Source organism: Rhinoderma darwinii, chromosome 5 (assembly GCF_050947455.1).
Source record: "Rhinoderma darwinii isolate aRhiDar2 chromosome 5, aRhiDar2.hap1, whole genome shotgun sequence".
Lineage (NCBI taxonomy): Eukaryota > Metazoa > Chordata > Amphibia > Anura > Rhinodermatidae > Rhinoderma > Rhinoderma darwinii.
Genome location: NC_134691.1, coordinates 42,920,773 through 42,948,411, shown reverse-complemented (window position 1 = coordinate 42,948,411; position 27,639 = coordinate 42,920,773). Strand labels below are relative to the sequence as shown.

General features: G+C 43.2%; 1 protein-coding gene across 1 annotated transcript; it reads right to left on the bottom strand.

The window, feature by feature from the left end:
* Nucleotides 1–341: 341 nt before the first annotated feature.
* Nucleotides 342–12,409, bottom strand: GEM (GTP binding protein overexpressed in skeletal muscle). Its single transcript, XM_075828004.1, has 5 exons — nucleotides 12,304–12,409; nucleotides 10,601–10,937; nucleotides 5,775–5,851; nucleotides 4,874–5,072; nucleotides 342–3,550 (listed from the first exon to the last, which is right to left on the bottom strand). Exons 2-5 carry the CDS (start codon nucleotides 10,926–10,928, stop codon nucleotides 3,273–3,275), a joined length of 882 nt encoding a protein of 293 aa, XP_075684119.1. The 5' UTR covers nucleotides 10,929–10,937; nucleotides 12,304–12,409; the 3' UTR covers nucleotides 342–3,272.
* Between the last annotated feature and the right edge of the window lie 15,230 nt (nucleotides 12,410–27,639).

Here is a 27,639-nt window from a genome sequence, read left to right as displayed (position 1 = left end):
TTGATTAAAAAATCTCCTGCTGTTTTGTGTTTACAGCTCCTATGCAGACTCATGTGTCTCCATGGTTACAGACTACAGACTACAAAAAGCCTCTGTAGTATTATGCTGCAGACGCACTCCTTTTCATCTAACCTCTTCTTCTTGCTAACCTCACAAATGCACGATCCTGCGCTGCTCATATGGAAAGTCAGTCCTTTCTTGGTACTAAACCCCTTAGCAGACAAGTCCTATTTTATGGCCTCCTATAATCTGAAGTCCAATGACCGGATACAGGATGTCATAAACAGCTGCCTGCAGTCTGCTCTGCTTTTATCATAATGTAAGACCAAAAGACTCTTAAACATGATGAAATGTATCTTTTATTTATATTTTTTATATCATAAAGTACAATGTAAAAAAATTATTTTCTAAAAAAAAAAAAGATATTAACAAAATATTAATAAGAAAAGACAACAAAATAAATACATATTTGCTGTACGACCCAAATTGAAGAACGTTGGAAAGTTATTAAGGAGGCCACTATGGAAGCTAACAATAAGCTACCTTTCTTACCCCCAAAGGCGGATGTCAATGAATAGCCAAACAAGGGAATATATTTATGGAATTGAATAGGTTTTATTTCATTCGTTTGCTGGTGAGGCAGCTACTTGACGGCATTGCTACAAATAAAATAATGATGAAAGAGGCACAACAGGGGACACCTATGAAGAGTATTGAATAATCACATAGCAACCATTCCAATTGAAATCATATTTTTGTAGAACATTTAAAAATTCAAGTAAGAATATAACTGGTTGCTAGGTTACAGAACCTTTATCCACGCAGTAACCCGTGGAGCTATTGTATAATCTAAATATATTCTAATGTGATCTGTCCAAAAATGAAAAAAAAACTATAATTTTTTCTTTGGTATGCATACGTGTCATGACTATAATGTAAGGCACTTTAGAAAAAATATATAATGCTTATTATCCATGAAAATGTTAAGATTTTATTTCTTATCATTGAAGCCCAAGAGTAAAAAGAAAAAATATACAGTATATTTTCCTAACCGTCTATATCTGTTTTAAACAGTTTCAGAAAAGTATCTGCCCATATTGCTTAAATGTCTATTCTAGTACTTTACATAGTGCTAACATAGTCCGCCGCTCTTACTTTACATAGCGCTAACATAGTCCGCCGCTCTTACTTTACATAGCGCTAACATAGTCCACCGCTCTTACTTTACATAGCGCTAACATAGTCCGCCGCTCTTACTTTACATAGCGCTAACATAGTCCGCCGCTCTTACTTTACATAGCGCTAACATAGTCCACCGCTCTTACTTTACATAGCGCTAACATAGTCCGCCGCTCTTACTTTACATAGTGCTAACATAGTCCACCGCTCTTACTTTACATAGTGCTAACATAGTCCGCCGCTCTTACTTTACATAGCGCTAACATAGTCCTCCGCTCTTACTTTACATAGCGCTAACATAGTCCGCCGCTCTTACTTTACATAGCGCTAACATAGTCCTCTGCTCTTACTTTACATAGCGCTAACATAGTCCTCCGATCTGCACAATCCGGATGTTTCCTTAACATTTAACAGAGGTAAAATTGGCGTAGGTGAAAGAGAATGTTTTTTTTTTTCCAGGATTTATCAGTGCTGTTTGCACTCACTGATATATATTACACATTCATGATGTTACCATCTACTGAGGTTGAACCGGCCCAGAAAAGTACCAGAAGAACTAGCATGGGCTCAGCGTTTGGCACAATAATGGGCCTTAAAGGTCCAGCAGAAGACAACTCATTTTAAAGCTGACTTTAGAGCCAATCTTTTGCCACTGGCGTTATTTTCTTGTAGGCAAATAAGTGCACATGTTCTGTATAGATTGAGGGTGGGCCCTCAGAGTTATTTTATTTGTTGTGTCAAAAGAATCACGATACTACCCCCTCATCTACCCAGAATTTCTACTGAATACCAATAAATCCTCAGACATCCTCTTTTAAAAAGTTGTCAAAATTTTTATTTAGCTGTTTCTAATTTCCTGATTTCCTAACAATCTATTCTCCAAAAGAGACAACTGAATAGTCATTCATTACAGCTCTTTTAACCGTTGTCATCACATATTCGCAGACATCTAAATGACAATACACGTAGTATATTGGGGTAGACAATGGGACAGCTGTAATACCCGACATCACTCATAAACAATAGTGGAGCGATATCTGCAGAAAACCACCCCCTTCTTTCTAATCTCATTCAACCCCTTTAAGTCATGGAAAGCTTTGACTTAAAGGCAAGAAATTTTGAACAAATAATCGCAAGAGGACGACTCAAGGACTTTACTGGATTACCTCTTTGAATATTGCAGTCAAAGGGACTTACATTGGGCCTGTATAGAGTAATACCACCCTACAACACGAGGGTCTTGTCTTGAGTCATATTCAATATTGGAAAATTGGAAAAGATCTGGATGCTCAGCCTGTTGATCAGGGTATCATGGGCAATGGGGCAAGTTTTTAGGAAACAAAAATCGCATTATTTTTGGGCACCTAGCTTATGATTTCCTATTGAAATCTCCTATATTACTTTTGTCAACTTACAAAATGTATAAAAAGTCATATATTGGGAAACAAATAGAAGTCGATCTATATGTATTGCCTGACAAACAGTAACTATCAACATCCACATGCCGGTACTGTATATCGCACGTCTGGACCAATTTTACAACCATAATGCATCATTTATCATGAAATATCTATGTAAATTAAGTCTAAAATTGAAAGCATAAGCAACGATCTCCTACCTGTGCATCATAATAATAAATCTAATTATTACGTACACCTCTGTTATACTATGCCTTCCTATATATTGTAAAGAATTGTTGTAAGTTACCTTAAACAAGTGTCTCTAACCCGTGTCTCTCCAGCTGTTCTGAAACTACAACTCCCAGCATGCCCTGAGAGCCTGCAGCTGGAGAGCCACAGGTTGCTGACCACTGCCTTACACCATCCATACACAGCAAAAAAAAAAGGGAATATAAAGCAAAGACTGAACATGTAGTGTAGACAAGTATAAACCAGGCACATGGGGCCTTATTGCATATAAATATTAAGAATTAAAAAAAATCATGTCAGTTCAAAATTATCACCATGGCTGCGGAAAACACAATTAAATTGTGGCAATATTCAATCTAATATAGATTGCGTATGGTTCCCAAAATAGCCAAGTGACGTCCATCAAGAGAACATAGTCTGTGGGTATTAGAGAGTCTGCTGGGTTTATAGAACGGAAAGGTCATGGCAAGATTTGGACTTTAGCTTGAAAGCCATGTTTTTGTTTTTCTTGGCAACAATCTTCCCCCAGAATCTTCTGGCTTTCTTGGGGATGCTTTCCCTTCTTTTCTGAAAAGCCAATCTTTTTTGATTCTTCTCCTTACTGTCCCTCCTTAAACGCACCTGTCTCACAATCCCTTCAAATAATTCCTTCACATTGTGCTGGACCGCTGCCGATGTCTCAATGAATTTGCAGTCGAAGACCACAGCGCAGGCTCGTCCCTCTGGAAGAAAAGAAAAAAAGAGATAGGTCACTGTAAATGCAAAATTATATTATAATGTTGTCAAAAATATTCAGGTGGGGTGCAGATGTACTCAAACTGTAAATATATCACATAATACTAAGTATTGGGTAAGCTATTTGGCACAACAACAGTAAAGTCACAATGTATTGTGTCATTTTGCATAGAACTGCATGTACACGTATTAAATTATCTTAAAGGGCTTGTCCGCTTTGGACAATCCCCCTTTTTTCTTAAGAGGGTCCTGATAAACTTATTACAGAATTTCCCACTTCTGTAATCCCAACTGATCAACTGTAGTCTAATCTTCCTGCAAGGGTTCAATTTCTCTGCAGCACCGCCACAGGTGAAAAGATGCATTACACACATCCCATTAAAAAAATCTATTGGCTTTCTAAGTAATGTATGGACAAGACAGGCCCTCCAGAAATAGAGATTTTCTTCATTCCAGACAATCTGTATGGTTCTCAAATAAGAGAATCCTCTGTTAAATCAGAATGCCTTAATAGAGTATTTAAATATTAGTTTTAACCCCATGTCATCTAGTAGGCTCATACATTTAATAAAAAAAGGCCTTTACTTGAAAGATGGGGAGAATTTTTTAATAGCTTAATTGCTTGCTTCTTTGTCAGTGCTTGGAGTTACAAGCCCTATACCTATTGTTCATCTGCTCTGTTGTCCCCATGACAGAACTTCCTGTTTTGTGCTATGGAAGTTCAGTCTTGTCGAATAGACATTGTTTGGAAATTCTGCCTAATATTTTTGAATTTTAAAGAGACTTAAGGTACATTACATGAAGGATCCATGACCATGAATATGGTCTTCTGCGTTTAATGGTGATAAGCCATGAAACAATATGAAGAATGGAGGCTAATATGCTCTTAAGTACCAGAAGGACATTTTCTAGAGCAATATATTTAATCTATTAGTACAAATATTTGAAACTTTTCCATGAGGAACATTTTACGAGCAAAGGAATTGCATTTTATTCGGATATTGGGTCAAATATAGGGGCTGTCCCATCAAAAGATGAAAATATGCCACTTTTGTATATATATCTTCCGATTTTTGAAAACGGTGGTCTTTTTCAACATTAAAAGGGGGAAAAGTCACTTGTCGACCTGCCGCACTATGACCTCCTACCCCAATTGTTTGCCATCCATCCTGGTTTCTCCTCCTCCCTCCTACAACTAGACTTAAATCCTTACGTGGCCCACCCCCGTTATATTATTGTATGGAGCTTTCCTTATCTACTAGATAGGCCACGTTTCCTAAGAACTGAATAATTGTTTACAGTTGCCATACCTGATATGGAGACTTCTCTGCATCGAACCAGGTCACTCTTATTGCCCACAAGTATGATAGGAATGTCTTCTGTCTGCCGGGCCCGGCGCAGCTGTATACGAAGCTCTGAGGCCTTTTCAAAGCTGGCTCTGTCTGTGATGGAATATACGATTAAGTAGGCATCTCCAACTTGCATGCAGTGATCCTGAATCCAGTTATCCTGATTTTGAAAACAAAGAAAACGAGATTATTAGTGGTGATCTTCATTTTATGTTATATTGACTATAAGCACACTAAAAAATAAAAAACATTTTTATAAGGGAATTTTTACTTAATAGAGGGGGTCCTCTGGTCAGGATTCTCGTCTCTTGGCCAGGGAGGGGAGATTGGTTACAAAGAGTGTCACTCACTCTGGAGGACATGTCCTACATTACAAAGACAACCCATTGATATGAATGGGCACTGCGTAATGCTTAATTTCCCCTGTAGTGGCGCTGCAGGGAAACTCAACACTTACTGCCAGGTTTCTCCACAGATTACAGCTGATCGCTGGGATTCCCAACAAGAGGACACTTTGTATACAGCTTATTGTCAAGGGACCTTTCTAAGAAGTAGGGATTGCCCAATGCGGAGAATCCCTTTAAGGTATTGTGCCTCTGCGGTAAATATAGCAGCAGGGTTGCATTCTCCTGAGGAAGATATATCCAATATAGGACCAATCAGTTTGCTGCTTTTAGATATGATATTCTCCCGTCGTCATTAGCCATCCCCAAGTCTATAGACTGTAATACTATAGGTTCAGCCTACAAAATGTCTCCCCTTACTGTACCAACGCAATAAAACCTACTTCTACACATTTTCTACGATATTTTCTTGTAAGATAGTTGACATTATATGAATAAAATGTTTTACAAGGTGATACCTTATTCTCCCACATGTCGATCAGTATTAATGTCGCACTTTCTCCGTCCACTATCAACGTTCTTTCGTATGTGTTCTCTACAAGACAAAAAAAATAAAAAATTCTATATTAGAAATAGTGAAAATATTACCGAAGGAGAAATATAAATGTGAACATACATTACATGAGTCTCACATTTTCTGATGCTGATACTCCATGCTTATCATATTTCAAATGATTAACGCCTCATCTGTATCGTCTTTATTCATAGAATATTGGTATTATTGGTCTAAATACATTGACAACTTGACCAGACCAGAAAAGTAGCTCCCCGGTCACTGCTATAATAATAGTATATCACAATGTAAAAGCTACTTACTGTTGCCAGTATTATAAGGTATCAGAGATACCTGGGCTCCTGGGCCCCAATGCAAACTCTATAACAGGGCCCCCATCTACTATGTGTCATTTATAACACTGGTGTCCTCTTATGTGGCAGAAAGGCTCAGGTACCAGTGCCTAGTCGCGACTGGCAGAGGCGTAACTTAAAAGGGTTTTCCCATAATCATTATTTATCACATATCCACAGGATCGGTGATAAATATCTGATCACACCGATCACACTGATCTAACCGCTGGGACCTTTCACCGATCACAAGAATGGTCTTACTTCGCCGTTCCTGGAAGCCCCATAGGAATTCAGCAGTAGTGCACATGCTCTATTTTCAGCAGCCCCATAGAAATGAATGGAGCGGTGGCCAAGCATGTGCACTACTGCTCCATTCCTATGTGACTCCCAGTAGCGGCAAGGTGAACCTGTTCTTGTAATCAGTGGGGGTTCCAGTGGTTGGACCTTCACCAATCAGATATTTATCACCTACCCTGTGGATAGGTGATAAATAATGATTATGGGAAAACATTTTTAAAGCTATGGGATCGAATGCAAAGTCTGTAACATCGCCGCCAACTATCATGCGTCATTTATAGTGCTGATCTCTTAATATTGGCCAAAGGGACCTTTTTTGGGCACCCGCAGTTTGCATGGCTGGGTGCATATGCAACCTCTGCACCCCCTGCAGTTACGCCCCTGGTGACTGCTGCCTCTGCACCCCATATAGCTACGCCCCTGTACAGCATGAAGCTCAAGTTTAGAGTCACTTTAGTCATTATTAGGGTATGTTCACACACACTAATTAAGGACGTAATTCGGGCGTTTTTGCCCCGAATTACGTCAGAAAAATGCGGCTTGAAAGCGTTGACAAACATCTGCCCATTGAAAGCAATGGGCTGATGTTTGTCTGTTCACACGAGGCGTATATTTACGCGCCGCTGTCAAATGACGGCGCGTAAATAGACGCCCGTGTCAAAGAAGTGACCTGTCACTTCTTGGGGCATAATTGGAGCCATTATTAATTGACTCCAATGAAAAGCAGCGCCAATTACGTCCATAATGGACGCGGCGTTCAAGCGCCTGCACATGCCGTTAGGGTATGTTCACACGACAGCGTCCGTAACGGCTGAAATTACGGGGATGTTTTCAGGAGAACGCCGCGTCCATTACGGACGTAATTGGCGCTGCTTTTCATTGGAGTCAATGAATAACGGCTCCAATTACGCCCCAAGAAGTGACAGGTCACTTCTTTGACGCGGGCGTCTATTTACGCGCCGTCATTTGACAGCAGCGCGTAAATATACGCCTCGTGTGAACAGACAAACGTCAGCCCATTGCTTTCAATGGGCAGATGTTTGTCAACGCTTTCAAGCCACATTTTTCGGACGTAATTCGGGGCAAAAACGCCCGAATTACGTCCGTAATTAGTGCGTGTGAACATACCCTAACACATAATGAGTGATTTCCTAATGTAATCTCTTTTTGTAACTTCCTTGCAAGAATTGTCAGCAGACTAAAGCCTCATGGAGTTGTCACTGTATTTAAAACAATGCTGCACCGGAGTTACGTTATAAGGCCGTGGTGAGCAACCTATCCTTCTCCCCCTGCTGGTAAACTCAGGACATGCTGGGAGATGTAGTTTAATTTATAACGGCTGGAGAGAAATAAGTTGATTTAGGTAACTGTTCCTTTAACATGTTTAATATTCGTTCCATAATAACCAGAACTCCAAATGTGACTTGTAAATTTCTCTGAGGCCACCCATTTTTTTTTTCCACAGCTCCCCCGGCTGGAAAAGCTCCCATGAGTTTTAAAACATATTTTCCACATCTTCTAGAAATTAATCCACCACATGTAATAAAACATCAAGATGAAGATTTGCAAAGTCTCCTACTGTGGAGGGTGATAAACTCCAGATTAGTTCTGTAATGGAAAATTCTTGCTCACAGAGCACAACATACTGTTAACCTCACCAGTGCCAAATCAAAGCTATACGTTACAGATATTCCTGCGGTTATTTCTACTCGCTACGTATTATTTATTAGGGTATGTGCACACACACTAATTACGTCCGTAATTGACGGACGTATTTCGGCTGCAAGTACCGGACCGAACACAGTGCAGGGAGCCAGGCTCCTAGCATCATACTTATGTACGACGCTAGAAGTCCCTGCCTTGCTGCAGGACAACTGTCCCGTAGTATAATCATGTTTTTAGTACGGGACAGTTGTCCTGCAGCGAGGCAGGGACTTCTAGCGTCGTACATAAGTATGATGCTAGGAGCCCGGCTCCCTGCACTGTGTTCGGTCCTGGACTTGCGGCCGAAATACGTCCGTCAATTACGGACGTAATTAGTGTGTGTGCACATACCCTTACATGGAATTAGATAAAATGTCTGGTAGAAATTTTCTAGTTTTTTTTCATTACTATAATTACTTTCCTTCTTTAAAGCTGGCCATAGACGAACAGAGATAATTCTCTGCTGCAAAGTTTATCTTAAAGGAACAGTTCATGCAAAACTAGTGCAGGGCCTGAGGAGGCGGGGCATGACTAGTGGATTCTCTCCATTGTGTTCGTTGTCATGCACCGCCCCTCAGGCCCTGCACCAGACTTAACACAGTGTATCAGTTTTGTCAGAGTGCCCCTTTAATGAGAATGGATGATGTCCAGGATGGAAAATAATTGTCTTTGCAGACATAAATTGTTATGTGTATGGCAAAGTGGAAAGATTTTTGTAAACACTTTTCTAGAGAACATTAGTGAGATAAATTTGGTTTGCGCCCAGGGGAGGAGGGGTGAAGCCGTGCAATACATTGTTGCCAGCGGTTGACTCAGCATATAGGACATTATCTAGGACATTTCTGTAGAGAATCCGCAACAAACTGTTAGAATGTTCTGAGTTAATAAAGGGTTCCCCCATTCATCACCCACAACTAATAGCTGGAGCGGAGAGTGACTATAAGGCTGGGTTCACACGTGGCGGAATTTCACTTAAATTCCGCTGCGGACACTCCGCAGCGTTAATCCGCAGCGGAGCCGTTTCTGCATTGACTTCCACTTCTATTTAGAAGTGTTCGTTTAGACGATGCGTAACATTCCGCTGCAGAGCATAGGCTGCGGAGCGGAATTTGGTGTCCGCAGCATGCTCTGTCTGTTGCGGAGCAGTGGCGGACTCATGGCGGAATTTCTCCATTGACTTCAATGGAGATTCTAAGTTCCGCAATGAAGTCCGCAGCTGTCATGCACATGTTATGTGTGCTGCGGATGCGTCTTGCTTTTTTGCCATGACATTTCTTCATTCTGGCTGGACCTATGTATTTCTAGGTCTACAGCCAGACTGAGGAAGTCAATGGGGCTCCCGTAATGACGGGAGCGTTGCTAGGAGACGTCTGTAAATAGTCACTGTCCAGGGTGCTGAAAGAGTTAAGCGATCGGCAGTAACTGTTTCTGCACCCTGGACAGTGACTACCGATCCCACTATACAGCAACCTGTAAAAAAATTGAAGTTCATACTTACCGAGAACTCCCTGCTTCTGTCTCCAGTCCGGCCTCCCAGGATGACGTTTCAGTCTAAGTGACGGCTGCAGCCAATCACAGGCCAAGCACAGGCTGCAGCGGTCACATGGACTGGCGCGTCATCCAGGGAGGTCGGGCTGGATGCCGAAAGAGGGACGCGTCACCAAGACAACGGCCGGTAAGTATGAAATTCGTTTACTTTCACTAGGGAAAGTGCTGTCCCTTCTCTCTATCCTGCACTGATAGGGAGAAGGGAAGCACTTTTCCCGCAGTCCGCAGCAGCTAGTCCGCATCAATTTTCGGCACATTTTGTGCAGATCCGCAGCCGTAATCCGCAACCCGAATTAGGTGCGGCATTGATGCGGACAGTTGCGGAGGAAATCCGCCACGTGTGGTCATGCCCTAATAATCTCAGAGAGTCTATAGAGACTGCCTGATAATCCACCTGCCATCAGGTGAAAAAAGGGAGCAAACAATCTGGATTTCAGTCTGTCCAATCCGTTGTTCTCCTCGAGATAAGCGGCGCCAAATGCCTGACAGCAGCTTATCTTCCCCTCAATATTGAAATAAACATGCAAACTTGGCTGATCCGGGTGCCTATTTATGGTGGAGTCCGGTAGTTATCTTTAGTCTATGGCCAGTTTACGACCTACGATCTATTTTGCTCTTGAATTGTATTTAGTGTCTGACTAAGTGGTAATTTTCTTAGAGACTGTCTGAGAGTTCAACAGCTGAGGGGACCCCAAAACCTACCTGATGATCAGCTAATGCTCAACTGAGGATGTCACATTAAAGGACATCCCCGTGCAGAGTGCAGTGACATCACTAGCCAATTCTGCCGTGTGATGTCACTCTGTACCATATGTATATTCAGGGCATATATGTTGATTTAGTACTTTATAAAAAAAATAAAAACAGTCAATCTATAAGGGAAACTTACCTCCCAACATGTCACTGTCCAAAGTATCTGGCACGCCTGCGAATATGCTGGCCAAGGTAGACTTGCCAACACCATGCTCCCCGATCAGCACCACACGGTAATAAGTATTGCCAGATTCAGAGGAGATGACGGAGTCTGATGAGTCTGAGGACCAGCTGCGTCTGTAGTACTCCTCCGGTCTCATTGTATGATTTATGGTGTAGTTTCGATTAAGGTGGACATTGGCATTTTTTTGGACATTAATGTTCCTCCCATCGGCTGGGATGCTCCAACGTTGCTGATTCGGCACCGTTGTGCTGTTGCGTCGCATTGTCACATTGAGTGTCATTGTGTTTCCCTTTAGATGGAAAAACATATATGAAAATAACAGTTTGTATTGTAAATATACTATAGGAATTTATGGCAAAGCTTATGTTAGACCATTATTTATATTTATGATTATTCCAATTCTGCAACAGACAATTTACTAAATATAAATTCTCTCAATGGCCTAGTCCAGTGGTCTACCTGTCGCCTTCCAGCTACTGCAAAACTACAACCCCCGAAATGCCCTGACAGCCTCTATAGCATAACTGGAAGAACTACATACACAAAATTGTATAGCTCATGTTATTCATGGAGGACAATTATTTTCTGATTTAGACTAGTTTTAGTCAATTTGCCCCAGAGATTACGAGCAACCCCTGATTTCATAGCTTGTAATTACACAAGATGTCCACTAGAGGCGCATTGAGAAAAATCAAAAATTCAATGTCTGTTAATATAACAAATCACTGCTGCCAAACAGGTTAGCCTTGATTGTCTAAACATGCCCTGGAGCAGCATCTGTGATGTGTACCTCTTGGATGTGGAACGCTTTCTAAATCTCCTCTTTCTACTACCATGTTTAGTAAGAACACTAGCCCAGCTTCTATTACTGACTAGCTAGTCCATCAGTCCATCCGTGCAATCCAGTGGATGCAAAAAACACAAATATGCGAACAGTAAACTATAACAGACCTTTACATCCCTCAAAATACTCTACAGATGTAGCAGAGCTGGTTATGTTGTTGGACCATCGATAATTGCATTGTTTGTGAATCTTGATAAATATGAGTTAGGATAATATATAGTAGGTTTACATGCAGTCCTATATTAAACCACAAAAAAATACATTGTGTGATAGTTGTGTGAAATTAGAAACTCGGCTTTGCTACATCTATATATTCTCCATTCTATAATAATTATACAAAGCAGAGGTGAGCAAATATCTAACTGTTCGGTAACTTTAAGCAAGCTGCAGTAGAGATTTAGTTTTAAATAAAGAAATGCAATTTTATATAAATATAATCACATTGGATACTCAGCGACTTATAGTTCTGCAGCTTCTTAACTATTGAGCAGAGCTGGGTTTGTCATTTAACACAGGTCACCATTATATTACAATGTAGTATCTTGAATTTTCCACAGCATTGCAAGTGGGAGTCAAAGAGTTATCACAGTGCAACAAATTCAACTCTGCTACATCTGTATGAATTCAACCCAATTGTTAAATCACCAAAATTATTATGCTGCATACAAAAAAATTACTTATTATGCAGTTAAATAAATTAAATATGTAGTCAGAAAGTATCAGAAACTGTGGAGGAATTTCATGATGATTATCATGAAAAATTATTTTACTAGCCCTCAGACTTTTTTTTTTTGCAATAAAGAAAACTTACCAGTAAAAGTTTTGTCTGCAGAAAAGTCCCTGGAAAGTCAGCTGTGTTTTCTGCAGTTAGAGTGGGATGCAGTGAAGCAGATGGATTAAGTCCTCTCCGTTATTGTGCTCTGCTTTTCTCGAAGTCTTTCTCAGCTCCTCTGGTTTATATTAAGCACAACTGTACAGAGACGGGTCTTTTCCGTGATGTCAGCGGCCTCTGCAACTGCAAGGACCAGCCCACCACAGAGAGAACAGTGGAGCGCAGAGATGTCGAGGGGGCTGTCAGACTCACACAACAACTTAATCCCAATCATTCCTGTTTATCAGCCACATTTCATGTATTTTTTTAAAGTTTCCGTAAACTAATCCTGGAAGATTATTTTTGCAAATTGCAATCAAAAGATGGAAGAGTCGCAGTCATTAGACTCCTGTGATTAAATAAAATACAATCTAATTAGAAACGTCGGATCATGTGAAATAATAATTTACCGGTCAAAGAAAAATTGCAAAATCTCATGTGAAGTCATTTTCCAAAGCACAAGATCTGCAGTATACGTATCATATATTTTTAATTAAAGGGAAACCCCAGTAATACCAAAAATAGTGCCATTGTAATTATTCATTAAGGATGGAGTCCTTCAGATCGTACTGGGATACTTCCAGAGCCTTACTGGGTACTCATGCCCCTATGGGCCCCAATATAGTCCAGCACCAGTCTCTAGAAACTCTGGAGGTCCACATTGATGACATGCCACCAGCCAAAATGCTGGGACTTCTTCTATGATAATGGCTGCTTGGAGTCGGACTGGCACACCAAGGTATCACGGGATTCCCCGGTGGGCCCTGGCTCTCACACAATAATGGGCCCCAATGATCCAGCAGCAGACAATCCCCTTTGGAGCCTGTCACTTGCCCCTAGGGTCTATTTCAGATGGGATGATTCATAAATAACCTATTGATATGTCCTGTGTGTACAATTATAGCCACAAAGATTACAATGCAATTATAGAGGATGTGTATATGTACTGTATGGATGGACGGTGGGCCCTCAGGATTATGTCCTCTGGTGGGCCCAAGGAACCCCAGGCTGACACTGTGTTTGCTGGTCCCCAGCATTGGACAAAGGAATAAAAACAGAGGCGTATCTTCTAGAGCAGACAGCTCCGTATTTTCAGACGTTTTTGGTCACTGCGTGTGAACATACCCTTAGGCCTTACTGTATAAGAAAGCGTAGTCTTCTGTGCTTTCCTATAGAGGCATACAGTAAAAACGTATCACGCAGTATTTGCTTATTACAATGAACGATGTATGCCACTGTATGGGTCGTAGTCTTCTGTCGGAGGTATATAATAAAAATTAGATGTGAAGAGAGGTTTAACCTGGAGCCAAACCTGCTTGCATCGATTAAATATGTATACAGATCAATGAATGAATGAATCTATGTGAATTTAGACTTTATCTGTATAAATTTGATTAGTGTTCCTATAAAATTAATAGTATCAGCCCTGAGATCACACTTGCAGCTCCCTGAAAAAAAAGATGTCCACCATATAACCTCCTATACTGAACATACACATTTGTGTTCTGCCAAACTTTAAAGAAATAAAAGCAATGTACACCATTGAAAGCTAATTTATTTTTTATTTTTTATTATTAAATCAATGACTTATATGATTTTAAGCAACTTTTAAATTTACTTTTATTAAAAAAGTTTTACTTTTTACGATACAGCTTTTATGTATCCTGCATGCATAGAAGCTTTATCGTTCTCTCTCAGAATCTGTCAGTTCAGCTGAACTGATGGCTCGGTTGGAAGTGGGTCCTGCATGCAGAGGCGTAGCTAGGTTCTCCAGCACCCGGGGCAAAGATTCAGTTCCCCCCCCCCCCCACATCCTCTTTCCCGACATCTCCTTCCCCCTCGCCGTGTTTGTTTTCTCTACCAATCGACGTGTCATTTCTTTTTATGTAACGCGAGCATAAAATTATTTGTACATTTCACAAGCAATATGGTCCTATACACAACACCAGAACCAAGCTCGGTACATATATACAGCCCCAGAACAAATACAGCTCAATTTAGTGCAACCCCTGCCGTATAGGTTTGTACGGCGTAAAACTACAGCTCCCAGCATGGCCCGGACAATGATAAGGATATGCTGGGAGATGCCGTTTCACAAAAAATAAATCCTATCATAATCATTCCACCCATCATCTCGCTGCAGATCATACAGTGACTACAGCACTGATTACAGGCAGAATAAACATTTACATTAAGTGACTCATCGGTGACGTCTCAGATTCTAGTTCTTTTATTCCATCCGGTGCAGACCTCTATGATGACTTCTCCCGGTCCATTTCTGCAGTTTGCCGCTCACATGTCTTCAGCTTCTCACTTTTCCAACATTTCTGCACCTATAAATAAATATAAAGTTATGATTATACCACACACTACGCCCCTAAATATAATAGCGCCATACACTGCACCTCTAATTAAAATAGCACCATACACCGTGTCCCACACACACACTGTGCCCCCTGTAGATAGGGCCTGCCATAGAGCCCCTGTAGATAGTGCCCCCATATAGACCACCCCTGTATATAGTGTCCCACAAATAACTCCCCCTATAGTGCTCTACAGATAGCCCACCCCTGTATATAGCCCCCTGTAGATATAGCCCACCCCTGTATATAGAGCTCTACAGATAGCCCAACCATGTATGTAGCCCCCCTGTAGATATAGCCCACCCCTGTATATAGTGCTCCACATATAGTCCACCCCTGTATATAGTGTTTCACAGATAGCCCACCCCTCTATATAGCCCCCCCCTTGTACATATAGTCCACCCCTGTATATAGTGCTCCACTAGATAGTCCACCCCTGTATATAGTGCTCCAGATAGCCCACCCTTGTATATAGTATATACAGGGGTGGGCTATCTGTGGAGCACTATATACAGGGGTGGACTATATGTACAAGGGGGCTATATACAGGGGTGGGCTTTCTGTGGAGCACTATAGGGGGGAGCTATTTGTGGGATACTATATACAGGGGTGGGCTATATCTACAGGGGGACTATATACAGGGGTGGGCTATATCTACAGGGGGACTATATCTACAGGGGGACCATATCTACAGGGCTGGGCTATACACAGGGCTGGGATATACACAGGGGGGCTATATATACAGGGGTGGGCTATATACAGGGGGAATATATCTACAGGGGGCTATATCTACAGGGCTGGGCTATACACAGGGCTGGGCTATATCTACAGGGGGCTATATCTACAGGGCTGGGCTATATACAGGGCGACTATATCTACAGGGGGGCTATATATTGGGGTGGGCTATCTATGGGGCACCATATACAGGGGTGGGCTATATCTACAGGGGGCTATATACTATATAGCCCACCCCTGTATATGGTGCTCTATAGACAGCCCACTCCAGTATATAGCCCCCCTGTAGATATAGTCCCCCTGTAGATATAGTCACCCTGTATATAGCCCAGCAGATATAGTCCCCCTGTATATAGCCCAGCCCTGTAGATATAGTCCCCCTGTATATAGCCCCCCTGTAGATATAGTCCCCCTGTATATAGCCCCCCTGTAGATATAGTCCCCCTGTATATAGCCCAGCAGATATAGTCCCCCTGTATATAGCCCAGCCCTGTAGATATAGTCCCCCTGTATATAACCCAGCCCTGTAGATATAGTTCCCCTGTATATAGCCCAGCAGATATAGTCCCCCTGTATATAGCCCAGCCCTGTAGATATAGTCCCCCTGTATATAGCCCAGCCCTGTAGATATAGTCCCCCTGTATATAGCCCCCCTGTAGATATAGTCCCCCTGTATATAGCCCAGCAGATATAGTCCCCCTGTATATAGCCCAGCCCTGTAGATATAGTCCCCCTGTATATAGCCCAGCCCTGTAGATATAGTCCCCCTGTATATAGCCCAGCAGATATAGTCCCCCTGTATATAGCCCACCCCTGTAGATATAGTCCCCCTGTATATAGCCCCCTGTAGATATAGTCCCCCTGTATATAGCCCAGCCCTGTAGATATAGTCCCCCTGTATATAGCCCAGCCCTGTAGATATAGTCCCCCTGTATATAGCCCAGCAGATATAGTCCCCCTGTATATAGCCCACCCCTGTAGATATAGTCCCCCTGTATATAGCCCACCCCTGTAGATATAGTCCCCCTGTATATAGCCCCCCTGTAGATATAGTCCCCCTGTATATAGTCCAGCAGATATAGTCCCCCTGTATATAGCCCAGCCCTGTAGATATAGCCCCCCTGTAGATATAGCCCAGCCCTGTAGATATAGTCCCCCTGTATATAGCCCAGCCCTGTAGATATAGTCCCCCTGTAGATAAACACCCCCCCCCCCCGTAGATAAAGTCCCCCGTGTAGACAAAGTCCCCTCCCTCGCAGATACAGCCGCACACTTCTATTACAATAAAATAAAAAAAAATAATTCAAGCTCACCTTATTCCCGCTCCCACGCCGTCCGGCAGCCATGGAGACCTGCTCTCTTCTGCGCAGGTCTCCTGGGGGTTGAACACAGCGTCTATGAAAGGCGCTGATTGGCTGGGCAGGATGACTTTCCCTGCCAGTCAGTCAGCGCCTTTCATCGATGAAAGCGTCACTGGTACAAAAGGTACCAGTCGCTTCATTCGTGGAGAGGCGCTGAATGGCCGGGCACGGAACGTGCCCGGTCATTCATTGCTTCTAATTGTACCTGTGTCCTTGCGACACAGGTACACTTATAGTGCAGGAGGAGGTGGCGCTGGCGCCCCCCTCTGAACTGCGCCCGGGGCACGTGCCCCGCTTGCCCCCCCCCTAGCTACGCCCCTGCTGCATGTCTCTGACACACAGGATCTAGCTAATAAGGATCATATCAAAGTTCATAACTTAGATGAGATCAATATTACCTGGACCCTGTGTGTGTCAGAAACACGCAGGACCCGCTCTCAGCCGAGCCGTTAGTTCAGCTGAACTGACGGATTCGGCTGAGAGAGAACGATACAGCTTCTATATACAGAGTACATAGAAGCTCTATCGTAAAAAGTCAATCACAAAGTTGTTTAAAAACACGTAAGACAATGATTTAATAAAAAAAGAACAAGTTTGCTTACAATGCTGTACATAGCCTTTAAACCTTTTTCTAAAGTGTCTTCTAGTTTAATCCCTTTACGACTTACAACACGGTTAAGAGCTTTCATTCTTACACTAAGGGGCTATGTGGGAACCGAAAAGTATTAGCAGTATAGTCACTGCAGTATGTGAGTACACTCTCTCATATACATTCCGGTCCGCCGTGGCAAAGATTCTAAGATTTGAATAGATTTTTATAGCGCTGGCGGGGGATCGGAAATCTCGTTGCACAGACTTTGATGACAATACGACACTTTGTCATGTGATTGGCCCCGCTGTACTCTATGTAGTCAATGTACTACTGCTACTGCTTGTACATATAGTCCAGCGGGATCGGTCACATGACGAAGAGTCATATTGTCATGAAGGAAGACTGTGCAACTAGACTTTTGGTCCCCCGCCAGTGCTATAAAAATCGATTAAAATCTCATACATTCCGGTCCCCCTTTGCGCTGGTATTATTAGCGAGTGCACTCACATACTGCAGTGAGTACACTGCTAATACTTTTGAGTCTCCACATAACCCCTTTAACGTCACCTCCAACCAATGTCAAAGAAATTAGAAGCATCTATGATGCCCAAGAAATAAGCAACTAAGAGGATTTAGAGGAGATGCGTCTGTACTGCGATATGGTCAGTTCCCATTTAGGCACCCACCCATTGTTAATTGACGTCAATAGCTATCAGGGCCGCCATCAGAAATTTCGTGGCCCCATACAGTGAGATTGGTTAGGGCCCCTGGGGGGTTACCGTTTGAACCTTTAGAGGCAGGGTTGTGACTAGAATGGTCAGCGGGAAGCATAGTAAGCAGCAACCACTGGGGATGGTTGTCAAAGGGGTTTTCAGAGATAATAAAATCTGTTTAATAGGGCTTTAGGTTGAAAATAGACCAAACACTTAAATGTACTTAGCCTAGTAACTCTATGCCATCCCCGCACCGCCAGTACCCGCCTGTCCCCAGTCCTCACTGTTTACAGTGACGTGGCAGCCAGTCATCGCCGTATTAAATAAGAATTCTGGCAGTGGGGGAACGGCACAAAATGTACATAAATACAATTAGCTTTATTTTTAAAGTTCTATCCCTAGTAGACCTAACTTAAACGGAATCTGTCACCAGGTTTATGCTGCTCTATCCAGAGGCGAACACAGACTGCAGAAGGCCCCTGAGCAAAGAATGTTCCTGGGTCCCCCAAAACCTAACCACGCCGGCACGCACATAAAACTATACAAATCTACATTGCACATTTTTATTACTAGTTTAGAACACAAGTAACAAACATAAATAATGCAAAAAAATTGTATAAGACAAAGCACTCATATAACTAACTTATAATGACTTTATGGTGCTACCCTGCTCCCGTAACTGCCTTTCACTTCTATGGGTATAACGGAAGCAGTGTAGCTCAGCGAGCATTGCTGTTTTCGTAACTCCCGACCATCTAATCAGGAAGTGGCTGGGAAGCAGCAGGAGCCAAGAAAGGCAGAACGGGGTTTAGGGGGCCCCGTTCTAGAGATAGGCACAGGTCCCAGAGGTGGGACCCGCATCTATCTGACATATATGGCATATCCTGTGAATATGCCATAAATGTTAAAGAAGGGCAAACCCCTTTAACTGTCCACTGAGCTCCACTCCAAACATTTTCTACAGACAAGGCAGCAACGACTACCTCCTAGGGGGCGGAGCAAGAACAACCCTAACACTGATTGGCTGAGAGGCTAAGCCAACCAGTATTAGGCTTAATTTCAGCAGTGACGCTATCCCGGATCAATAACTGGTCGGAAGAAAGCGATGCTGCTTGCTAGGTGCGACGCCCTCTATCTGGTTGACTTGGTTACCTAGTGAGCATCACTGTCAGATGTTGCACAGCATCTGACAGTGATGCTGGTTACAAGGTGTCTAAGACCACCAGATAGAACAAGCCTTGCCAGGCCACTCCCCTCCTAATACGTTTTCTAAGTAATAGATCGGCGCGGCAGACGGAGGGGGAGGAGGGAACAGTGACGTCAGGGGCTTCTCCAGGAGCGGAATCCCCGGGCAGAGCGTCGGAAATACTCTGGCTGGGGATTCCACTCCTAGAGGGAGCCCCAAAGGCTCTACCTACAGGGAGGGGAGCTGTGTGGCACTACCAGGGAAGGGGGATTCCGCTCCTGGACAGGTGCTCCCTCTAGAAGCTGAATCCCTGGCAGGAGTGTCGGCAACTCTCTGGCCGGGGATTCCACTTCTGGTGGAGCCATGATGGCAGCATTAGCACCAGGCGCCGAGTGGGCCCCCCAAGGGTAGTGGGTATCGGCACTTGCCCGGGTTCACCAGGTGCTGACGTCGGCCCTGTTCTTAACCACCTCTCACCTACCCCTTCTCATATATAGTGTATATATTTTATATTATTGCTGGTTATCACTTACCAGCACTATCGGCCAGTCCACGATATCTTGCTATTTAGAGTAGAATACATAGTCTCCCCTTGCTGTCTCCCTCTTCTTTCATGCAAGCGCAAGCACACAGCAAAATATTTTTGAAATGGGGCGGGCCTTGAAAAGGTTCAACCTGCAGAGGCGACAAGGCTTCTTTACAGTAAGAACGGTGAATTTATGGAATAGCCTACCGCAGGAGCTGGTCACAGGAGGGACAGTAGATGGCTTTAAAAAAGGGTTAGATAATTTCCTAGAACAAAAAAATATTAGCTCCTATGTGTAGAAATTTTTTCTTCCCTTTTCCCTTCCCTTGGTTGAACTTGATGGACATGTGTCTTTTTTCAGCCGTACTAACTATGTAACTATGTAACTATGTAACTATGTAACTTTGTAATTTACGTTGTGACGCAGTGTCACGTTACATTGTTAGGTTACCATCAGTGGCGTAACTACCGCTGTAGCAGCCATAGCCGAGGCTTCGCTAGCAGCCGCTATGGCTGCTACAGCGGTAGCGACTCCACATTCAAGAGGTATCTCCCTGCTCTGCCATAGGCTACTGTATACAGTGGCGTAGCTCTAGGGGTCGCAATTGCGACTGGCCCCCTAAACCTGGGTGGCCCACAGGGCCCCCGTAGCCACACAGCGCTGACCACACTGGTGCCGCTTCCTGAATGCCGGAGCAAGGAGCTGACAGCTCCGCGCTGCAGCATTCACTCTGCTGTGAGTGGTTCGGCGCAGGCGCGATGTAGTGACGTCATCGCCTGTCTGCGTCGAGTTACTCACAGCACAGACCGGAGGAGAAGGATCCTCCACCCGTCGTGCGAACGGGGATAGGTAATTATGTTATTATTTCTCTATTAGGCACTATGGGGCATTTTACTGGGTAGGGAAGGGGGGCTGATATAGTGGTTGCTATAGGTTCATTTTACTATATGGGGCTGCATTATACTGTATGGGGGCATTATACTGTGGGGGCAGCTATGGGGGGCATTATACTGTGGGGGCATTATACTGTGGGGACAGCTATGGGGGCATTATACTGTGGGGGCAGCTATGGGGGCATTATACTGTGAGGACAGCTATGGGGGGCATTATACTGTGGGGACAGCTATGGGGGGCATTATGCTGTGGGGAAAGCTATGGGGGGAATTATACTGTATGGGGGGCAGTATACTGTGGGGGCAGCTATGGGGGCATTTTACTATGGGGACAGCTATGGCGGGCATTATACTTTATAGGGGCATTATACTGTGGGTTAAGCTATGGGGGCATTATACTGTAGGGACAGCTATGGGGGGCATTATACTGTATGGGGGCATTATACTGTGGAGACAGCTATGGGGGGAATTATACATTATGGGGGCATTATACTGTGGGGGCAGCTATGGGGGCATTATACTGTGGGGACAGCTATGGGGGCATTATACTGCGGGATAGCTATGGGGGTATTAAACTGTATGGGGGCATTATACTGTGGGGACAGCTATGGATGGCATTATACTGTGGGGGCAGCTATGGGGGGCATTATATTGTGGGGGCAACTATGGGGGGCATTATACTGTGTGGGGGCAGCTATGGGGGGCATTATACTGTTGGGACAGCTATGGGGGGCCCTATACTGTGTGGGGGCAGCTATTGAGAGCATTATATGGTGTGGGGCAATATTGGGGGCATTATACTGTGTGGAGACAGCTATGGGGGCATTATACTGTGTGGGGCAGCTTTGGGGGTATTATGCTGCATGGGGCAGCTATGGGGCATTATGTTGTATGGAGGAATTTGTTTGGGCATTTTACTGCATGGGCATCTATGTGGGCATTATACTGTATGGGGCATCTGTGTGGGCATTATACTGTATGGGGCATCTGTGTGAGCATTATACTGTATGGGGGCATCATACTGTATGGTGGCAGCTATGGGGGCATTATACTGTGTGGGCTGAACCGGTTGTGTATGAGCGGGGATTGGGTTGGATTAGAGGCGTGGCTTAAAATTAAAAAAATTGCCGCTGCGCGCCACATCGATTATCCCTCTTTGTGATACTTGAAAGTATATCACAGTCTACAGGGAGGGCTCTATAGCACCGTATGGGGAGGCTGTATAGTAATGTCTACAGGGGGCGCTGTCTAGCACTCTCTACAGGGGAGGCTGTATAACACTGTCTACGGAAGGGAGCTGTATAGCACTGTCTACAGAAAGGGGCTGTATAGCACTGTCTACAGAAGGGGGCTGTATAGCACTGTCTACATGGGGTGCTGTATAGCCCTGTCTACATGGTGTGCTGTATAGCACTGTCTACATGGGGTGCTGTATAGCACTGTCTACAGGGGGGCTGCATGGCACTGTCTACAGAAGGGGGCTGTATAGCACTGTCTACAGAAGGGGGCTATATAGCACTTTCTACAGGGAGGGCTGTATAGCACTGTCTACAGAGGGGGCTGTATAGCCCTGTCTACAGGTGGGCTGTATGGCACTGTCTACAGGTGGGCTGTATAGCACTGTCTACAGGTGGGCTGTATAGCACTGTCTACAGGGGGGGCTGTATAACACTGTCTACAGCGGGGGCTGTATAACACTGTCTACAGGGGGGGCTGTATAGCACTGTCTACGGAATAGGGCTGTATAGCACTGTCTACAGAAGGGGGTTGTATAGCACTGTCTACAGGGGGGTTGTATAGCGCTGTCTACAGGGGGCTGTATAGCACTGTATGGGGAGGCTGTATAGCAATGTCTACAGGGGGGGCTGTATACCACTCTCTACAGGGTGGGCTGTATAACACTGTCTACAGTGGGGGCTGTATAGCACTGACTACAGGGGGTCTGTATAGCACTGTCTACAGGGGGGGCTGTATAGCACTGTCTAAAGGAGGGGGATGTATGGTACTATTTACAGGGGGGCACTATCTACAAGGCCAGGCTGTGTGTGGCACCCAGGGGAGGGGGGCCCAGTCAAAAGTTTGCTATGGGGCCCAGTGTTTCCTAGTTATGCCCCTGGTCCCCATGGAGATAGAGATAGCGGCTGGGGTCTGGGTGGACAGGTCAAAGCAGCACTGAACTGGGTCCCGTGCAGGTTCAAATGCGAAATGAACGGGCCCCATATTCACAAATCACCAAGTTATTGAGCCCATTGATTTACCTAAGTGAAAACGCACAGGCTTCAAGAAGCATATGTAGCTAGTGCCCAGCGGCCATGGCGGGCCCCTGTTTAGCCCGTGACGGGAGTACCATCTGTACTGCCCTGATAGCTATTATCACCCCCACCCATTTTGGACACATTATTGCAAGTTTGTTTTTGGGAACAAGGATTTTTTATACTCTCCCCATGGGACCAAGAATGATAACATGAACCTTGCTTTATATGATAACTCGGAAGGTGGTGATTCACCATCTGTGCATACTTCAGTACTGGCTGGCTGACCAGAACAAATTTTTTTGGGACCTTATTACTTTAGCCGTTAATAGTCAAGTATAGTCATTTTCGTCAACCTGAGGACTGGACATGTACTTTCAGGACTGCTTTCATCATCAGGCTGCTGGCACTGAAAACAGTGGGTTCCATAACATTTATAAGCTGACTTCAAAACAGCAAACACTTATAAAAGAAGGAATGTAAGGTGCGCTCCATACCACAAATAAATGAATTGGTACAATCCAGCCCTCTATAACTCCTAAACGTCATGGAAATATCAAGGAAATAACTCAACTAGAAAAACTATTTTATTTGGCATTATAACTCAGAATATGTTTGCTAACACATGGTGAAAACAAAAAACCTTTTACATGTTAGGACCAGTGGACAGCACATCCTGCAATTCTCCGATTTTACATTGAAAGAAGAACATTAAATAGACACAACACAGAATAACATAAAAAAAATTTGAGATACATTTTTAAAAATTAGGAATAAGTTCACTCAAAACTTTTGAATTCTTTATTTTTGAATGATCACATAGTCCCACGGTAATATGATATGCTGTGAATGTTCATAACTGAAAAAAACCTATATGGCCAGAAATATGTAGACACCAGTCCTAATTATTGAGTTCAGGTGTTTCAGCCAGACCCATTGCAAACAGGTGCATAATATCAAGCACACAGCCATGTGGTCTTCATAGACAAACATTGGTAGCAGTATGAGTCAGACTAAAGCGCTCAGTGACTTTAAACGGGGCACTGTCATAGTATGCCATTATTGTCTGGGGCTGTTTTTTAGTGCTTAGCCCCTTATTTCCTGTGAACGGTAATGTTAATGTTACAGCGTACAAAGACATTTTAGACAACTGTAGCTTCCAACTTTGTGGCAAAAGTTTAGGGAAAGCCATTTCCGTTCCTACATGACTATTGCCCCTGTGCACAAAGCAAGGTCCATAATGACATGGTGTGATGAGTTTGGTGTGGAGGAACACGAATGGCTGTGCAGAGCCCTGACCTCAACCCCATCCAACAACTTTGAGAGTATCGTCCAACATCAGTGTCCGACCCCACAAATACTCTTTTGGCTGAATGGGCAAAAATTCCCACTGACACATTCCAAAATCTTGTAGAAAGCCTTCCCAGAACAGTGGAGGATATTATAACTGCAAAAAGTGGACCAAACTCCATATTGACTCCCTCGGTTTTGGAATTGGATGTCCAACTAGCTCATTCATATAGGTGTGATGGTCAGGGGTTTACATACTTTTGTTTACTTTGTGTACATCAGCAGGGCTCAAGACAGACACAGTGATGTGGGTAAAGAAAATGGTGATACCAATGAAGTGGCAGAAATGTAGGCATGAGCCTTTATTACATCATGCGAGATGATATATCATGAAATGTGACTTCGTTATACAGTGCTGCGTTATACATCCTCATTTCATTTAAAGGGATTGTCTGGCTTAGAAAACCCTTTGTTAAATGCCATTAGGCCACGTTGAACTGCTACAAGGCCTCTCTTCTATTAGATAGAGCTGAGATCTGCACAAAGAAGTATCTTCTATCGAAGATGATGACTACTTTTTAATGCCATTTCCTATTCCCTTAAGCCCAAGACTATCACCATCACGCCATAGTTATCCCAGTAATAGTAGCAGATAATGGAGGCTCCCAGCAGCCAGATGATGATGATCCTGTATGATCAGCTTCTTTCTGGATGGCTTTCTACCAGAAAAGAGGTTCATATGAGAAAAACCCTTTAATTTGGCAAGTGGTACCATTTACACAATACATTTATGTTATTTGGATTTTATATTTTGTATTAAAAATTGTTACATAAAGATGTAAAAAATAAAATACGGTCATGTTTGAATTGTGAATATACAGTAACTCCATTTTTTACCAGCCGTGTATGGATGATAATGCAGTTGTAGATTAAAACTGAGACATTTTGCATGGTAACATACAGCAATGGCCTGGGGTTCCCTGGGCCCACCAGAGGAAATAATTCTAAAGGCCCTATTCATATGATCGCTCGTTCATCGGCTGATCTACTCTCTTATGCAGAGTTAAAATTCATTGTTGTCGGCAGCACCTCACCCTGTGTCATCAGGGAGATGCGCTGCCGACATGATAGAAATGTATGGGGACGAGCGATCAGAGTAACGAGCGCTCTTCTCTATACATATCCAATCATTGCTCGTGTGATAGGAGCAAACAAGCGCTGAACAACTGTGTCATTGATCGGCGCTCGTTTACACGGCCCATGTCGGGCAGTGTAATAGTACCATAACCCCTTAAGGACGCAGCCTAGTTTTGGCCTTAAGGCTCAGAGCCCATTTTTCAAATCTGACATATTTCACTTTATGTGGTAATAACGTCGGAATGCTTAAACCTACCCAAGCGATTCTGAGATGGTTTTCTCGTGACACATTGGGCTTCATGTTCGTGGTAAAATTTGGTCGATATATTCAGTGTTTATTGGTGAAAAATTGCAAAATGTAGAGAAAATTTTGAAAAAATTTAATTTTTCTGAATTTAAATGCATCTGCTTGTAAACCAGACGGTTATACCACCCAAAATAGTTACTAGTTCACATTTCCCATATGTCTACTTTAGATTGGCATCGTTTTTTGAACATTCTTTTATTTTTCTTGGACGTTACAAGGCTTAGAACATAAACAGCAATTTCTCATATTTTTAAGAAAATTTCAAAAGCCTTTTTTTTAAGGTACCTCTTGAGTTCTGAAGAGGCTTTGAGGGGCCTATGTATTAGAAACCCTGATAAAACACCCCATTTTAAAAACTAGACCCCTCAAAGTATTCAAAACAGCAGTTAGAAAGTTTTTTAACCCTTCAGGCATTTCACAGTAATTAAAGCAAAGTGGAGGTGAAATTTTCAAATTTCATTTTTCTTGCTGAATTTCAATTTTATTCATTTTTTTTCTGTAACACAAAAGGTTTTACCAGAGAAACACTACTAAATATGTATTGTCCAGATTCTGCAGTTTTTAGAAATGTCCCACATGTGGCCCTACTGCGCTCGTGGACTAAAACACAAGCCCTAGAAGCAAAGAAGCACCTAGTGCATTTTGAGTCCTCTTTTTTATTAGAATATATTTTAGGCAGCATGCCAGGTTTGAAGAGGTGTTGAGGTGTCAAAACAGTAGGAATCCCCCAATAGTGACCCCATTTTGGAAACTACACCCCTCAAGGAATTCATTTAGGGTTGTTGTTACCATTTTGACCGCACAGTTTTTTCACAGCATGTATTTGAATTGGGCTCTGAAATGAAAAAAATGTCATTTTTTCCAATAAAATGTCATTTGTGATCAAAATTTCTTATTTTCACAGGGAACAAAATACCCCATTTTGTTGCCCAATTTGTCCTTAGTGTGGCAATACCCCATTTGTGGTGATAAACTGCCGTTTGGGCCCATGGGAGGGCTCAGAAGGAAAGGAGCGCTATATGTTTGTTGGAGTCCAGATTTTGTTGGATTGGTTTTCGGGTGCCATGTCGCATTTGCAGAGCCTCAGAGGTATCAAAGCAATGGAAACCCACCAAAAGTGACCCCATTTTGGAAACTACACCCCTCAAGGAATTCATTTATGGTTGTTGTTAGCATTTTGACCACACAGTTTTTTCACAGCACCTATTTTAATTGGGCTGTGACATTAAAAAAATGAAATTTTTTCCAATAAGATGTAATTTTTTACCAAAATTTCTTATTTTCACAGGGAACAAAATACTCAATTTTGTTGCCCAATTTCTCCTGAGTGCATCAATACCCCATTTGTGGCAATAAACTGCCGTTTGGGCCCATGGGAGGCCTCAGAAGGAAAGGAGCGCTGTGTGTTCTTTGGAGTACAGATTTTGCTGGTTTGGTTTTCGGGTGCCATGTCGCATTTGCAGAGCCCCAGAGCTATCAAAGCAATAGAAACCCACCAAAAATGACCCCATTTTGGAAACTACACCCCTCAAGGAATTCATTTATGGGTGTTGTGACCATTTTGACCCCATAGTTTTTTCACAGAACTTATTTGAATTGGGCTGGGAATGAAAACAAAATTTTTTTTTTCAAATAATATGTTGTTTTGGCTGAAAATTTCTTATTTTCACAAGAAACAAAATACCCCATTCTGTTGCGCAATTTGTTCTGAGTGCCGCAATACCCCATTTGTGGTGATAAACTGCCGTTTGGGCCCATGGGAGGGCTCAGAAGGAAAGGACCACCATTTGGCCTACTGGGGATTTTCTAGTGCGAAGTCATGTATGCAGAAGCCCCTGAGGTACCAGTACAGTTGAAACCCGCAAGAAGTGACCCCGTTTTAAAAACTACACCCTTAAGGCATTCATCTAGAGGTGTAGT

What these genes read in the sequence shown, in the direction of transcription:
- GEM (XM_075828004.1), bottom strand. Translation starts at nt 10,928, where the DNA reads ATGACACTCAATGTGACAATGCGACGCAACAGCACAACGGTGCCGAAT. An exon ending in GGACAGTGACATGTTGGGAG is followed by an intron (nt 5,852 to 10,600) that starts GTAAGTTTCCCT and finishes TTTGTCTTGTAG; the next exon opens with AGAACACATACGAAAGAACG. An exon ending in CAGAGAAGTCTCCATATCAG is followed by an intron (nt 3,551 to 4,873) that starts GTATGGCAACTG and finishes CTTTTCTTCCAG; the next exon opens with AGGGACGAGCCTGCGCTGTG.